The sequence below is a fragment of the Bombina bombina genome, chromosome 4, assembly GCF_027579735.1.
Source record: "Bombina bombina isolate aBomBom1 chromosome 4, aBomBom1.pri, whole genome shotgun sequence".
Taxonomy (NCBI): domain Eukaryota; kingdom Metazoa; phylum Chordata; class Amphibia; order Anura; family Bombinatoridae; genus Bombina; species Bombina bombina.
Genome location: NC_069502.1, coordinates 649036699 through 649053873, shown reverse-complemented (window position 1 = coordinate 649053873; position 17175 = coordinate 649036699). Strand labels below are relative to the sequence as shown.

At 36.7% G+C, this 17175-nt stretch overlaps 1 protein-coding gene across 6 annotated transcripts in view; it reads right to left on the bottom strand.

Moving 5' to 3' along the window:
• The window catches only part of PTPRK (protein tyrosine phosphatase receptor type K), an 865926-nt gene that overhangs the window by 109890 nt on the left and 738861 nt on the right, over nucleotides 1-17175 (bottom strand). For 3 of the 6 annotated variants that reach the window (XM_053710702.1, XM_053710703.1, XM_053710704.1), the window contains exon 15: nucleotides 3822-3851. The exons of the other annotated variants lie outside the window; for them this stretch is intronic. In XM_053710702.1, coding sequence (XP_053566677.1) covers nucleotides 3822-3851 — 30 coding nt within the window. The remainder of the gene's footprint in view (nucleotides 1-3821; nucleotides 3852-17175) is intronic. 6 annotated transcript variants of the gene reach the window in all.

The window sequence follows — 17175 nt, the reverse complement described above, 5'->3', positions numbered from 1 at the left end:
GCTCCTCCCATCTGTTACTTCCTGCTCCAATAACTCCGTATACTAGAGGGCGGTCCCACCTGCTCCCTACGTCACCACTCTATGCTCGCTCCCGTGCTTAATTATTAGCCAGTTATCATTATTAGCCAGTAATTTCAGCAGGTTATAAATATTTCAAAACATAATTAAGTATTATGTTTTAAATACAGAGAAATACAGTGATGCGATGCACTTGTCCATATCTTTTACCCGATGCCGCTATAAGGGATTCCCAATTGTTAACACTACGCATGCATAACACGAGAGCGCGCATGGTGTTCAATAGCATGGAAAAGGAAATCACGAATGCGCTGTTTATTTAGTGGGCAGAAGACAGAGTGATGGCCGCCTAACGGACTCAATTTCAACAGGAGGATTGAAAAGGGACAAAAATGTAAAAAAAAAAAAAAAAATGGGATGAATAAGAGACGCTAAAAATTTTGCATTTAAAGACTTATATATAAAATTAAAGAAAACTATGAATGAAACTTATGTTTCCTTTAATCATTTGATGTGATAGTTGATAGTGATGATCGGAACTTTACCATCACTTTAACTGAAGATTTTTTTAAACTAAAACAATACTATACATGATGCAAACAGTATGAGTATGTCAACATTAAACTTGAAAAAACAACTTTTTTTTCCATAAATTCTGTGTGTGATGTCAAGAAATTATATAAATAATGTCTACTTTCTGATTAATAATGCAAGTTATGTCACATGAGGTTTCAAAAAAAGAGAGTGATGTCACTGGTGATGTTTTGTGAGAATATCAGTTATGCCATCAACTATTTTGCTTAATTAAGCTAAGAAATAGGATGAACTTAATCTAGGCAGTTCAGTTATTGCTTTTTTTTTTTTAAAAGATTTTTTAAAATTCTAATTTTAATTTCAGTTGTGCAGCTTGCTGGTATTTTCCCATTTGCACTGCCTTTACTTGTCATACACTTCCCATTTTTGTTGTTTAAAAAGAAAGATAATCCCTGTATTACCCATTCCCCATAACTAACAATGTTATAGAAATACACTTTTTTCCTCTGTGATTACCTTGTATCTATACCTCTTTCAACTAAGAATACCAAGAGAACAAAGCAAAATTCCCTATTTAAATCATTAAAGTTTTTTTTTTGGACTTGACTGTCCCTTTAACATTTTTTTTTCTAAAAACAAACATTCTGGCATTTCAATAAAATTGAATTTGCCTTTTAAAATGTTAGAAGAATAGCTGTTCGAATTAGATAAGCACCCTACACTTAATATGGCAATTAACCAGAAAATAGACTTTTCTTAAAATTGAAAGGGGGTGGGAATAAAGAAACAGGTATTTTTCCAAGGTCATGGCTTAAAAAAAATTATATAATTATGAAAATCAAAATAAAAACTTTGTTAAAAAGTGCTTTCTGATACACTTGAATTATCTTGGACTTGAAACAAATATTGTGGAACAGCTCATGTAATAGATTGTAATAAGTCCCTTTAAATTCCCCAAAAATTACATAACCAATTCCATTTAAATTGTTAGTTCAAATGCCAGCTAATTTTGTAAACCATGCTAAAAGCTATACTGTATTTAAAAACAAAATGGCTTTGAATATATGTATGCTTTGCAAGAATTTGTTTGCTTAAAGTGATGGTAATTTTTACGGTTTAAAGGACCACTGTAAGTAAAACTGATTGCGCTTTTTTTTTTTTTTTTTTTTTAAACCTTTTCAACCATATTTGTCATAGCATGTCTTTTTCAGTTCCCTACCAGATTGCTGCAATCCGAATAGTACATTGTTTTTGTTTCCGAACCCACTCCGTGGGTAGCTGAGGTTTCTAGCCAATCCGCTGTGCAAACCGCAGTTTGAAGATGGCGGCCGAAATTTCAATTAAGTATGCGCAACATTGCGCAACGTCATCCACAACAATAGCATTGATTGCTATTGACAATGCGCATGCGTTATACCCTATGATGTCCGGGAATTTGCGACGTCAGTAACACACTGCGCAAGCGCTATTTGGTCCCGGTTTGGTGCGCATGCGATTGTCTACCTATTAATATTATAATTACATGCGAAAGCAGAGAAAACTATTGATTGAGAGTTATATACATGTAGGGGCTAAAAAAGTGGGCTGGATTAGATGACGTTAGACGAAAATTTAAAAAACGGAATTAAACGTTTCTGATGCTTCGTTTTGAAAGAATTTGGGGTTGGTAATTTTTATTACATCCAAGTGATCGTAAATATATGTTTTAATATATGGATGACACTCTGCTAATGTAGAACTGACTCACGCAATTGCATACAATAGAAATGGGAGACACGTATGCGCATGTGTTGCTTGAATGATCCATGACGTTGCTAACGCACAAGCCAAAACATTATTTTTTCCCCCAAGCAAACATGCCAAAATGCCACAATTGTGGCAAACATGATTAAAAAAAAGGCACTTTGTGGCGGGCAGACTGAGCGCACAATAGAATCTGAGCAGTTTTGTTTAGATTAAAAAAAGTTTGTTTTTAAAAAATTTTAAGTGAAGGTCAATTTTCATGTGAAAGTGCCCGGTTTTTAAAAAAAACTATTAAAAACAGGGGCACTTTCATTCATGAAAATTGACATTGCACCGTATTTTAAAAATACTTACCTTGTTCATCTGAAACGCCAGATCGCCGTTCTGAAACGATGCCCGCCTGCTTATTCCTGGTTTACTTACCCAGCAATGACAAAACTGGTTTTCTCCAATCACAGCACTGCCTCAGGCAATGATTACCCCGGGGGGGGGGAAGCCGTGATTGGAGGCTGCCGGAATCGTCATTGCCGACGTATGAAGAGGCTTGCGACGGGCTGGTGCAGCACTGGAGTGGCTTTAAAAAAAAAAGGTAAGTATATTTTTAAAAAATGGCTGAAATGTCAATTTTTATGAATGAAAGTGCCCTTGTTTTTAATAGTTTTTTTAAAAACCGGGCACTTTCACATGAAAATTGACCTTCACTTTAATGAATGAAACTCATAGTAATTTTTGTAGTTTGATTGATTGCCGTTAAACAGCGTTGTTGACTTTACCATCACTTTAAGTGTTCACAAAAGGGTATTGTCTGAATATATTTTTGTGCAAATTATATATTTTTTTTCTTCAGATGCCGATTGTCTAAATAATACAATATAATATAAAATATATATATATATTTATATATATTTATATTTATTAGCACAAAGGATTTTGAGAAAACTTTTTATATTATTACATTTTTTCAGTACAAATCTAAAACAAATTACATAACTTTACATTTACTTACAGGAGTCGGTAATACACTACAAAACCAATACACTTTTTACCATGTGCACCAAAGTCACCCAGCAAACCCTGCACCAAATCAAATATTTTCTCCAGTAGCACCGTACCCCACATCCAAACACCAAAACAGATGTGATTTACTAATTTCCATTTTTCTCTTTCTCACCTTGAATACGACTACCACTTTACTTTTTAACATAACCAACCTTACCATAGGCATACAGATGGAACAAAAAAGTGTTAGTGGTTTGCAACAAATGCAATACAATATCCCTTTAAGAATAAATTGACCTTTTTTTAAATCAGGTGATTTTGTTGATTAATATATATAAAATAGTATTTTTTTTCTATAAAACAAATTTGTGTTTAACAAAAAACACTAAATAAAAGATAAAAATGTCCTTGTTTTTATCTAAAAAGGGATACTGCATCTTTGGTGTTATCAACAAAAATAAAACAGATGCCCATGTAGTTTAGTTTTTCATTATTATTGTGTTTTTTTTTTGTTTTTTTTTACTTACAGATAGTAGGAGTAAGAATAGTAGCTCCTCCTGGCAAGCAAATCACAGACAGTGGGAAAAGAGAAGCAATGGTGAATGAAAAGCATGAACCATCCACATTTGACAAAGCAGCACAACAAAAAATTATGGTAATTTACAAAATAATAAAAAAATGTAAAAATTCTTTTAAAATTCTTTATATTAATTAGCATTTAATGTTTTCATGCACAAATATATATTGCCATGCAAATCAACATAAAAAATACATGTTAGCTGAAAAACAAAAAAATGTACATAAATAAAATGGTGTAACAAAGAATAGCTTGTGCAAATTACATGCTGACAAAAAAGCTACCACAAATAAAAAAAAAGTGAACAGAAAAAAGTGAACAATTAAATGATTTATGTACTTCATAGCTATAATTAAGCTCTTACTATTCTGAACTGGGCTGAGGTTAACAAGTGGTTTGCTGCACAGTGAAGCTATCTACAATTTTGTTGTCGTAAATCGCTGCCAAGATTTGCATAGTATTGAAAACATAATTACTGTAGATCCATTGAAGTTCTAAAGAAACTTGCTAAAGAGCATATAATATTCATACCCCCATTTTTCTTTAAGGAATAACTAATAAAAACAATTTAAGTTAAAACGGTAACATGAAAGATTATAACATCATGGCGGTATAAAGAGTTTGCAATAGATTACAAAAACAATGTGCGCTTGAAAACTAGTATATTGCATCCAATGACTTAACACAGATCTGGATGTGTGGTTCAGTGGAGCAAATAGATGAAGCTATTCAAATGTTACATTGACAGAACCCATTGCCTAAGAAGATGTTCCACTTTAAATTCAAATTAAGGAAAACCAGTTGTGCAAATCAGGTACATGATTGAATTAAGTCAGAACTAGAATACACAGGTAGGTATTTGTATATATTCATACAACATGCACTGTAACGTTTATGAGATAACATATGTAAATACTGCATAAATACACAAGGAAATGTGTTGCCATCATTGATTGAAAAAAAAAAAATAGACTGAGCCAAGCCAAAAAACAAAAAAACAAAAAACAAACATTCTTAACAATAATTTTCTCAAACTAAGAACCACATCAGTACTGGTCATTACAGGGACACCAATACTACAGAAACACATAAGTCTGAGGGAATGGTTACTACCTGCATCTAAGCCAAACCCTTCCTGCATAAATTAGGTTCTTCCTGGTCATTGTGAACTATTTGGGGAAAGACAGAATAAAGGTTTCATTGACATAGAGGCCTAGTGTAAATATTTGTGCTAAGTGGGAGAAACAGTCTTATGGTTCTACTTTGTGTGAAAAGAAAAGTATTATTTGGAAATTATATTATTGGTTTTCTCTCACGCTCTCATAGGTTCATATTAATACTGATGGATCAATACCAAGGTAAAAATCTGTGAGAAACGGAAAAAATTGACATACCAACAAGAAACAAACAAAATAAAAATGGCACAGATGATAACCTGTGAGAGACTGCAGTGTATAAGTACACACACTAATGTGAACCTGAGTACTAGGATAAACACAGGGAACCAAATTAGGGTAAATGTAATGTAGTACACAACACCAATAGGGGACACAGTCCCAAATATTGCTCAAATAGCAAGTATACCTCGGAAGGAAACCCTGCATTCAACCCTGATAGCTAGTACATGGCCGAATGTGGAAACATTTCACACAAACAAGACACACTCTGAAATAAATCTAACTAGTAAATGAAAGTACCTTATCAAAGTAGGGACATAATCCCGAATCACATAACAAATAGTAATTGGTATAGAATGAGAGCGCCCAGTGGACTAAATAAACTAAGCTATAGAATGTATGTGGAACATATTTTACACATACTAGTTCGCTCACAACAGGTAGCGGTCGCCTGATGCGCATTTCGCTGTGGCTTTGTCAAAGCCACAGCGAAATGCGCATCAGGCGACCGCTACCTGTTGTAGCGGTAATATCGCTATTCAAGCAATATTTGGGACTGTGTCCTTACGTTTACCCTGTGTTTATCCTAGTACTCAGGTTCATATTGTGGAGTTATAAAATCCTGATTAGAATAAAATATACAAGAAGAATTACACATTAAATATGTTCTTCATAGATAAAACATTTAGATATAAAATAATAAATCTATCGCCAAATCATTATTTTTTTAAGTTTACGATGTGTATTTATAAAATATAGAATATGGAATAAAGAGTTATAAATAAAATTAACTTAGATAGGATTAGTCAGAATTTAGTTAGCAATGGGTTAATACTTTTTTAAGGACACTGTATTTAGGACTGTGACATGTACATTCAGTTGCTGTTGTCAATCAAAACACCTTTACTGCTAGCTAGACACTTATTATTATTAACACAATATACACTGCGCATGAACAAGTTAAAATATTTTCTATATGTCAGCCAAAATTATAAAGTCTTTTAAAATATATAAAGATTGCCTTTCATTTATGGTATGCTTTAATTTGATTGGCTTAAAATGTGTATATAAGCTTTGAATTTGTATGAAGCTATAGTTATGTTACCTTCAGATCTCAAGGTATGTATTAATCTTGTTGTGATTAATAAATTATTTATGTCAACTAATATTTGATAGATATGAGTATTAATTTAATATGTTAGATAACCCAGATTGAATATTTGTCTATAGTTAGGGTTTTGTCTAATCAAGGCATTTAATAGACATATTAAAGAATTCTTACAGCATCTCTTTTTCTATCCTCTTGCGAGAATCATCGCCTGTTGCTAAATACTCACATTTAGTGACACAGCCCTAGACTGATACGATACACATTAGTGTGTGTACTTATACACTGCAGTATGTTAAGAGAGTAGAATACCACCAGCCCTAAGCAAGTCAGGTTAGTGGTAAGCAGTACTTAAAAGTTTGTGCTGTGGATAACAGATAATGGAATCCAAAAAGCAGCTATCACAAAGTCTTTGTAGTGTAGATAAACCCAGAAGGAAATACCTAAACTTACTTCAAAGAAATGTGTACATGAGTAAAGATATGATAGCGCTAAAAGAATAACCAATAAATGTTCAAAAAGTCACTTATTACAGCAGAAGGGGATCACAGCATGAACTCAATAAAAATAGACAAATCCGATAGGTATCCCACTTACTAGAGAGAACCTCAATAATATGAGTAATCTGCCGCCTTGGTGAGGGAGAGACCTCGGGTGTGCCAGTGGTAGAGAACTTCCTGGAGTATGGTACTTCCAAACCGGTCTGGCTGGGGGTATATGGAGTTAATGCAAGCCCCAAGAGAGTAAGAAACAAACTATTGTGTCATATTGTTAATTTATTAAACATAAAAATCATACACAATAGCGATTTCAAACTCACATATTAAAGGGACAGTATACTGTAAAATAGTTTTTCCCTTAATGTGTTTACAATTGCTTTTTTTACCAACTGCAGAGTAAAAAATGTATGAAAATTAGCTTTTTAAGGCTTTTTTGTGTATATTAAAGCTCTGATTTTGTGTTTTGAAGCCACAACCTAATAAAATGGGTTGAGCTTGTAGGTATAATCAGATCTCATTACTGTATCACATTGTGCACATATACCTGCTTCTTTATCTTATATCTGTCCATAAAACAATCACCAGTACTTTGAGAGAACAATGGAAAATCAACATTTTATTACCTTATCTCTGCTTTATCACACTGGGAGTGTAATTTCTTCTGCTGGCTGTGTTTACAAAGCTTATCTATAGCTGGTACGCGCGGCCACAAACTTTCAGAATAGGTGGGGATACCACATGCTAAATTAACAATTTCAAATGCCAATATAAGGGTAAAGGAGCTACTTGTAAACCATTTAATACACTCCAGCAGGTAAAGTGGATCATTGGGAACAAATTAAAGGGGAGAAAATTTTTGAGTAAACTGTCCCTTTAAGTCCTCAAACAGTATGAGGTATGTAATATGCACATAAAAGATCCAAAACACAGGTAGGTTGAATAGTAGTATTCGTATTACCCTCTGAGGAAAAAGGATTACTTTTAAGAGCCCTTGAAACGTGTAAGGGACATTGAATTTGATTTTATTTAACTTGATTCTAACAGCAGCTTTTGTATTATATACAGTATGTACAAGTGTGCGGTCTCATTTGGGACATTTTAACTTCCAAGTTTATATGCGGGGCATTGAACTTGTGCTTACAAACAAGATAAGAGACACGAATACTACTACTATTCAACCTACCTGTGTTTTGGATCTTTTATGTGCATATTATATACCTCATACTGTTTGAGGACTTAACATGTGAGTTTGAAATCACTATCGTATATGATTATTATGCTTAATAAATTAACAATATCACACAATAGTTTGTTTCTTTCTCTTACTCTCTTGGGGCTTGCATGAATACTGTCTGTTTCCTGAAAGGACTCCATATACCCCCAGCCAGACTGGTTTAGAAGTACCATACTCCAGGAAGTTCTCTACCACTGGCACACCGAAGGTCTCTCCCTCACCAAGGCGGCAGATTACCTCATATTATTGAGGTTCTCTCTAGTAAGTGGGATACCTATCGGATTTCTCTATTTTTATTATGTTCATGCTGTGATCCCCTTCTCCTGTAATAACCAGTGCCAAAGAACTGTAATAAGTGACTTTTAAAACATTTATTGGTTATTCTTTTAGCGCTATCATATCTATACCCATGTACATATATATATATATGCACCATCAGAAAATAATGCACTTGCTGGAATTCGCAACAAAGATAGTTTTAATTATGGAGAGGTTTTGGGGACTTTCTCCCTTTCCTCAGATCTAACATTCTAGTAGTGTACAGCTAAAATGTAAAGCTATAGTGCCCCTACTCGCTCAGTTACCAATACAGCTACAGTAAATTATTCATCTTTATAATATTATATTGTAGTACCATAATGGACAGGTGGGGCTGGAAAAATTAATAATGTGTATACTCTACATACAATAGATCTTTATTAATACAATAAGCCTATTTCAACTATCCCATCACAGATAAAAAAAATTATGATTTCATTATGTGCTTTATTGGCGTAGCATAACACAACTGCAACTTGGTCATTCGAATATGTGTGCAGGCATTTTATATGTCAATTTGTATTTGACTATTATGTCTTATATGCTCAGTATATCTACTCAGCCCCTTAAGATATGTGCTCGAGCGAGGGTTAATGCCTGTACTTCTTAGCACTGAGAATACCAATAATTCTGACCAAATCCCAAACTCCATTTGCAGAAATGCAGCCCTAAACTTGCACAGAACCTCCACCATGCTTCACTGTTGCCTGTACAGCTCTCCAGCCCTTCTGCAAAAAAACTGCCTTCTGCTACAGCCAGATATTATAAGTTATGCATCAGGCCATGGCCCCTCCTTCATGCTGTGTATGACTGTCCCTTTTTAACCTACATATTAAAAGGGACAGTCAAGTTAAAAAAAAAAATGATTCAAATAGGAAATGTAATTGTACTTGTATCACCAATTTTGCTTTGTTCTCTTGGTATTCTTAGTTGAAAGCTAAACCTAGGAGGTTCTAATGCTAATTTCTTAGACCTTGAAGGCTACCTCTGCATTTGACAGTATTTCACCACTAGAGGGCATTAGTTCATGTGTTTAATATAGATAACATTGAGCACATGTATGTGAATTTACCGAGGAGTAAGCACTGTCAAAAGAACTGAAAAAAAGGGGGCAGTCTGCAGAGGCATAGATACAAGGTAATCACAGACGTAAAAAGTGCATTATAAAACTGTGCTGGTTATGCAAAACTGGGGAATGAGTAATTAAGGGATTATCTATCTTTTAAAACAAAAAAAATTATGGTGTTGACTGTCCCTTTAAATTGATGATCATCATTAGCACCTGTCTGGTATAATTGTTTAATAATGCACATGACTATATGCCTACAAAATTACTGAATTAGTGCAAGTGTGCCTATAAGAATCGATGCTGTTTTACAGACAAAGGGTGGTCACTCACTTTCATTTCATTAATTGATAAACATAAACTATTGACATTTCTATTTTTCTTACTTTACAGAATTTTTTCACACCTGCCTAAAACTTTTGCACAGTACTATATGTATGTGTGTATACACATACACATATATATATATATATATATATATATATATATAAACACACACACATACATATATATATATATATATATATACATATATACATACATATACCAACATACATACACACATGCTGAAATGATATCAAGGTTCAAATAATAAAACACGCAGCGAGAAGATTCTCGCTTGCTTTCAGTGAGATGCTGGAGCAGTATTAAACAAAGACTAAGTACTGTCCAGGGAAAATACTCGCCTCACACATCCAGAGGAGACTGTGACCCGAACGCAGTGTTGTAGACTGCTCGGCCATCCTGACCTGCAGACCCACACCCAGCTGGACCAACCCAGCCTCAGGGATCCAAGACAGGGGAACAAGAATCCCGAAACAGGTACAGGTACAAGCGTAAGGATAGCACAGCCATCCCCACAGAGTACAAGTACAACCAAACTCTGAAAACAGACAACAAGGCCATAGACCTAAGGATCTATAAAAATAAAGGCCCAAGCCAGCAAGACCCCAGGGGGAACCAATCCCACCTTCCGCCTCCCATCCAGGAGAAGCCACAAGCAAGGACTCCATATAGAGGAGAATATCCCCTAAAGAAAAGGGATGATGCCGGAAGGGCAACAACTCCTCAAGGCCCAAAGCCACTGGCTAATGTAGCTTGCCAAGCAGAGGCACAGCTAACCCATTCACCTGCAGAACAGGGAATCCAGACAGAGGGCACGCTCCAAGCAACCTAAGTCGCCGGACCTACACACAGGTCCCCAAAAAAGGGGAACACAAAACCTCAATCGAGGCCCCCCTAGAAGGAGAGTATACCCTCAGAACCCGAAGGAAGAGTAAATCCTCTTCTGAAATCAATGAAGCAAGATGTAAGGAAAATCTATACATTAGCAGACTGAACTAATAGGATAGACTCAACAAGCTAACACATCCAGAGGAGACTGCGACCCAAACGCAGCGTCTTATACTGCTCGGCCATCCTGACCTGCAGACCCACACCCAGCTGGACCAACCCAGGCTCAGGGATCCAAGACAGGGGAACAAGAATTCCGAAACAGGTACAGGAACAAGCGTAAGGATAGCACAGCCATCCCCACAGAGTACAAGTACAACCCGACTCACACTGGAACACTGGCAAACTAACAAGGGGTATGCAACCCTAAGGCGCACCAGAAAATGGACATCCAGCGCCAGAAGCTGAGTATGAACCAACAACCCTTGAAGCGCAAGCCACACAGCTAACCACTAGATGACATGGGCTACTCTTGTGGCAAAAGAGTAAAAAGTACTCCGAAAACCTGGCCAACCATAACCAGGTCAGGTAGATGGAGCAAGGACATAGCCCAATTTCCCACAACTTTGGAACACCCCGACAAGCCCTAAGATCCAAGATTTCAAAACCACTCAAAACTGTGTCAGGAAGAAGGCCAAGCAAAGCTTCAGCAACCGGAAGTCTCACAGATATAAAAAAGAAAAGCTCCCGACACCTAATAGTTCAGGCAAAACCTTACCCTAAAACTAAACACCCCAACTGGCCAAAAAGCCAGACACAAGGGATATGGATGCATATCCAGAGAATCCGGATAGCGATAAGAACTCAAAAGCCTGACGAAAGCAAGGGACCACCCCTATGTAAAGTCCAACGCTCCAAGGAGCAAGGCTAGAAGCCGTATGAAGATACTTCTCAAAGCCTCAGGACAACCAAGGGATACCTCGAGGTCAAAAAAATCCTTTTAGCAGGACTAGTCTCCCTATCACATCTGCACAAGCAGAGGGCACAAGGAAGAGAAAGGCACTAAGTCTACCCAGCTCCGGAAAACCCTGAGCTAAACAAAGTCCCCGCAGGGAACAACTATCACCCGGAAACACAGATCCCTAAAAGGAGATCCAACTCACCCGGAGACAATGGAAGAAGACCAAAGGTCTCTTATAACTAAGACAGACAGTACACGTCAAAGAGTAAGAGCTGCATCTAGATACACTATAAACAGCTTATGCGTACACCTGTAAGGTGTGAAGAGCTGCAACTGGTTTCAAACTGCAAACCTTCCACATGCTAGACAGCAATCCTGTAGAAACTGTTGGATCAAGCCCAAAAGGACAAATCCAGAGGCCTAAAAATGAAGGCCAAGCCGCTCAACTGTGGTAAGGGGCATTAAAACCTCCAACCCTCCACCACATGGGGGAGGCACTAGGTTCTGATGAAATCAGATGTCAGATTGAGTGACACAGCGGGAAACTCCCCTGCCCGGCCATCTATGACTGAAGGCAATCAGGACTGAAACAATCCTTTCCGCCTCACGGACCCACAGGTCCTCTGAAATGCTTAGTTGAACATGAAAAACAATGATAACCTGAGCACTCGGCACTTCTACCGAACCAGCCGAGCAGAACAGCACCACGTGTCTGAACTGCCGCAAGACCGAACAAACCCGACAGGACCAGCCTGCACCTAGGGTCCTAACCGGCAAGCTGAATAAATTCTCCCTCATAGGGGAAAAAAAGATAAAACAGACATATTTAACATAGGACTAACATGTCCAAAACAACTTCCGAAGAAGTAATAGAGTATCAATCCCAGAAGGTTCCCGAAGGAAATAAAAACAAATAAAAGACATCCCATCGGATATAAATAAAATATAAGGCAACCCGAAGGTTAACGCCCAAAAGACACAGGCCTACCCGCAGGACCAGCCAAACGGAGCCCTATCTTTCAAAAAAACTGGGAAAAATCTCAAACAAATGACAAACAGGAGATAACCCCACATGTCTAATGAGGTGCACCAATCGAATTATCAGACTGAAATTCCCCATATCTGTTAACGATAAAAGATGTCTAAGCAACACGCTAAGGTGTGCAATCGTGTAACGAAAGGCACAACACTCAGGAACAGTTACACCCGCAGGGAACTGTAAAGGCCCACCCCAAGGCAGAAGACCCGGGACAATAGGGTACGAGCACAATCTCAAATGAAGGTCTGGACTCTGCAGATGGACCATCACTAACATTATCTGGAAGCGAAAACGTGCTGCAACCTCAGGGAAAACACGCCACCCCGCATTGAGGAACCATAAACTAGGTTACCTGCATGTGTAGAAGTATAAATTGGAAGGGAACTCGCCTCTTGGAGGACGGGGCCTCCAGAGGCGGATGGCTCAGCAGTCCCCTGATTCCCAAGCACAAGGAACCAGGCTATATGGCATACGGAACAAAACTGGTAGACATGCGTCAACGAGGACAATCCTGAGTCATCCCCGGACACAGAATCTGAAATCAAAATAGTCTTGGTATCAGAATCCTCCGTAACTGAATCTGAAACAAGCATAGTCTCAGCATCAGAATCCTCCATAACTGGATAGAGGAAATATCAATATGGACTAAAGTATGAAAACAAAAACGGCACCTGACACCCACAATGGCTGGGGCACTCACCACCTCCTATGACCAGACCCCTGCAGACTAGAATATCTCCTTCGCCACATGGTCAGGAATGCAGAAATAGGGAACGGAACGTAAGCACGCCCGAACACAAGGTGAACCAAACGGTCCAAAAAAGCGCGCCCAACCAAAAGGCCGTGTCAATTCCAAAGGGCTCAAATTCCAACCACAAGCCTATAAGCCTTACACATAAAGCAGGTTGAATCACATAAACATGATTATAAACCCCCTTGTTCAATAACCCCCCTCAGGAGATATTAACCCTCGATTCCAAGATACTAACAGAGACTCCCTGAGACCCTTATATCATATAGTTAGGCCCGCAAAGATGAGTGACCTCTCGGGAAAACATTCACATTACAGTACATTGACGATAACGTAAAATGAAACAGCCTTTCAAGTGTGATGAAGAGTAGCATCGCCTCCGCCATGGACTTGAGAGAAGAAAGCAGGCTGCGGAGCGAAGTTAGACAACGCTGATTGCTTGAGGAGCTGTTAATATGAGTCGTGCGGTTTCTCAGAAAGACTCTTCCTGCATCTCCGGACTCTAACTTTCATCCAAGCCCTCACTGAGAGTGATAGGACTTGAGAGTGATAGGACTACTTAAAACTCCTGTCCCATGCCGAAGAGTACTACCCTCCATAAGAGACAAAAAACAAAAATGAAAAATTCTGACACGTCTCTGCCAACCTCCTGGGACGAAAGGCAAAGAATGACTGGGGGATGAGGGTAGTGGGAGGAGTATTTAAGCCTTTGGCTGGGGTGTCCTCCTGGTGGCCAGGTTCTGTTTTCCCAAAAGTAATGAATGCAGCTGTGGACTCTTTCCATTTAAGAAGAAAAATAGTATTATCTGCTTGCAAAGGCAATTTAAACTAATGATGTTATTAAATTTACTTTGGTGAATAGATTTTTTTTTAGCTTGGCATCAGAAAAGTTAAAATTTGTTAAAGAATCTGGATTAAAGTGATGTTAAACTCTCCCCTTTATAAAATCAGATCCGTAATGTTGGTGATATTTTAGATGGAGTTTCATTCATCAGTTGTAATGAATATGCGCTATAACCTACTTTTTAATATAGATATAAAATGCAAATACCCCGCCCTCAGTCGCCCACTTCAAAACACACTTTTTCTGTTTGAATTGATGTCCAATTGGCGCTCTAACTACAAGAAAAGGAGCTCAAAGGCAACAGCGCTGACTGGACAACAATTCAAATCTTTAGCTCACAGAAAAAAATACTTTTGACATTTGTGGCAGAGAGCAGGGAATTTTATTTCATATCTATATTAAAAAGTAAGTTATAGTGCAACTGATGAATTAAACTCTCTAAAATATCACTAACAATTGGGATTGTTTCGATAAAGGGGAGAGTTTACCATCACTTTAATTCCTCTCTAGATTCTAAATATGACAGAAGTTACATGTTATATTGTGTATTATGCAGTATCACTTTAGTTAACAGTAACAGCTTATACCAATCTAATTAATCACAAACAATGTATGCACATGTTTTTAGAGTTTAAGATCCTCCAATTGGAAAAGTTATGTATTTGCAACAAGTGTTTCAATATATTGACTGCAGTAATCACAAATGGAAGCAAAATGGAAAACACTGAGAACAACTCCAATAACAATTATGGAAACAAAAGACAGGGTATTGAATTGAATGAGATGCAGTATTGCTTTCTCTAATACTAATGCTAAATTTAATTAAAGAATAAAAAAGAAAGAAAGATGCATGTTCCCAAGAAGCTTAATGTAAAATAAAAAAATAAAAAATAAGCTATCCACATAATGTAAAGTTCAGTTAACTTATGAAATCAGGTCACATGAGACATGTAAAGGTAAGAAGTCTATCCAGGTAGAAAAACAAACAAACAAAAACAAAACTAATAATCTACATATACAGCAACACAATTAGACACCTTTTAACTAATTACACCTAGTCCATAGATCCAATAATCCATTCTAATAATATGTTATGCATTGCCTTCCTGTAACTTTCATGAGCTAATCGAATGTTATTTGAACTTGAGGATTTAGAAACTTGGGGCTGTGAGAAACAATTTGAGAATAACCATGTTTGAATACTTGAATATAAATATAAATAAAGGATTGTGTGAGCAACACTTTTTCAATGGCAGTCTCAAGTTGCCTGACTTGTGTCTGGTAAAAAAAACAAATAAAAAACCCCATTAAACTTGAAATAAAATGTGTATTTAACATTAAATCTAACATTCAAACACCCCCAATAGGAACAAGTTAGATATTGAGGGGAAAGAGGAACTGAAAACTTTGATGAATCAAAGCCCGTTTTTTAAAAATACTATTAAAAACAGGGGCATTTTCATTAATCAAAGTTTAGAAGGCAGCCGTTTTGATTAAAAAATTACCTTTGTTTTTTTTTACAGCCAGAGCAGCTTCCCCCACACGGAGATCCTCTCTTCACATGTCATCAATGACTAATCCAGCTTCCTCCAATCACGGCATGGCCTCAGGCAATGACTACCCTGGGGGGAAAGCTGTGATTGGAGGAAGCTGGATTAGTCATTGATGACGTGTGAAGAGAGGATCTCCATGTGGGGGAAGCTGTTCTGGCTGTGCAAAGAAGAGAGGTAAGTTTTTAATCAAAACGGCTGCTTTGTAAACTTTGATGAATGAAAGTGCCCCTGTTTTTAATAGTATTTTTAAAAAACGGACTTTCATTCATCAAAGTTTATCTTCACTTTAATATGGGCTAAAAAGACTGAAGATATATTTTTATCAATAATATTTCATCATTAATTTTTGTAAATTAAGATTGGTTATGGTTTATTTTCGTTAAATATATGTATTTGACATAATCTCTTGCCACTGTATTATTTTTAGCAACATTACCTTTTTTTTTTTTTTTTTTAAGTTCCAAATCCTCATTAAAGGGACATTAAACGCTAAATAAATCATTAATATAATAATTTTCAAAGCAAATATGAGCCTGAGCATATTATACACATGTTTTTTTTTTTTTTTTTTTACAAATGACAGTTCTTAAATATTGAAAAAATAAAGGTAACATTCTAATGTTAAGACCAATTAGGGACAGCTATAAATGGCATACTAGAGTGTGTAACCAATGATTGCGTGGATTACAACTGTGTCTGCACATCCACTTTGGACAGGAATTTAGAAAGCCCACAATATGCAAAATTAAATTACAGGAACTGTAAGGGAAAAAAATAAATAATGAAAGTATTATTAATGTTATCATCATTTAGTTTAAACACACTTTACTGAATTAGAAGTAATACATTTATACTGCAATATCATTTGCTTCTTCATACATGGTGAATTAATATTCAGAAACTAATGGAGTATATTGCTTCATGCTTCCTTTTGGCAAAACATGTTAAAGGGAGGGTTGGGGAGATTATGGACTCTCTAATTTGGTATTAATATTCAGCATTGGACTCTACTATAACCCTTTGATGCTGCAGTTGACGGCTTCTAGAGACTTAATAGAAAAAAATCATATATATAAAAAAAAAACATGAGCCCCACTCAGGTTCTGACTTTCAGCAGGTCTCCCGAGAAGACAAGTTGCTTTAAGATGATTCCAGATTCCACATCAACTGAAAAACTTGGTGCCTGGGTAATAAAAGCCCACCTGGAGTTTAGTACACTGATGGATAACCATGTATGAACAGACAGATGGATCTTTGATTCAGTATTCCAAAAATGCTGTTCAACCAAGCCAGAAATCTCTGCTGCAAAGATCTTATGTGATACAGTGGAAAAAGATTAAACTACTACTATAATCAAAAC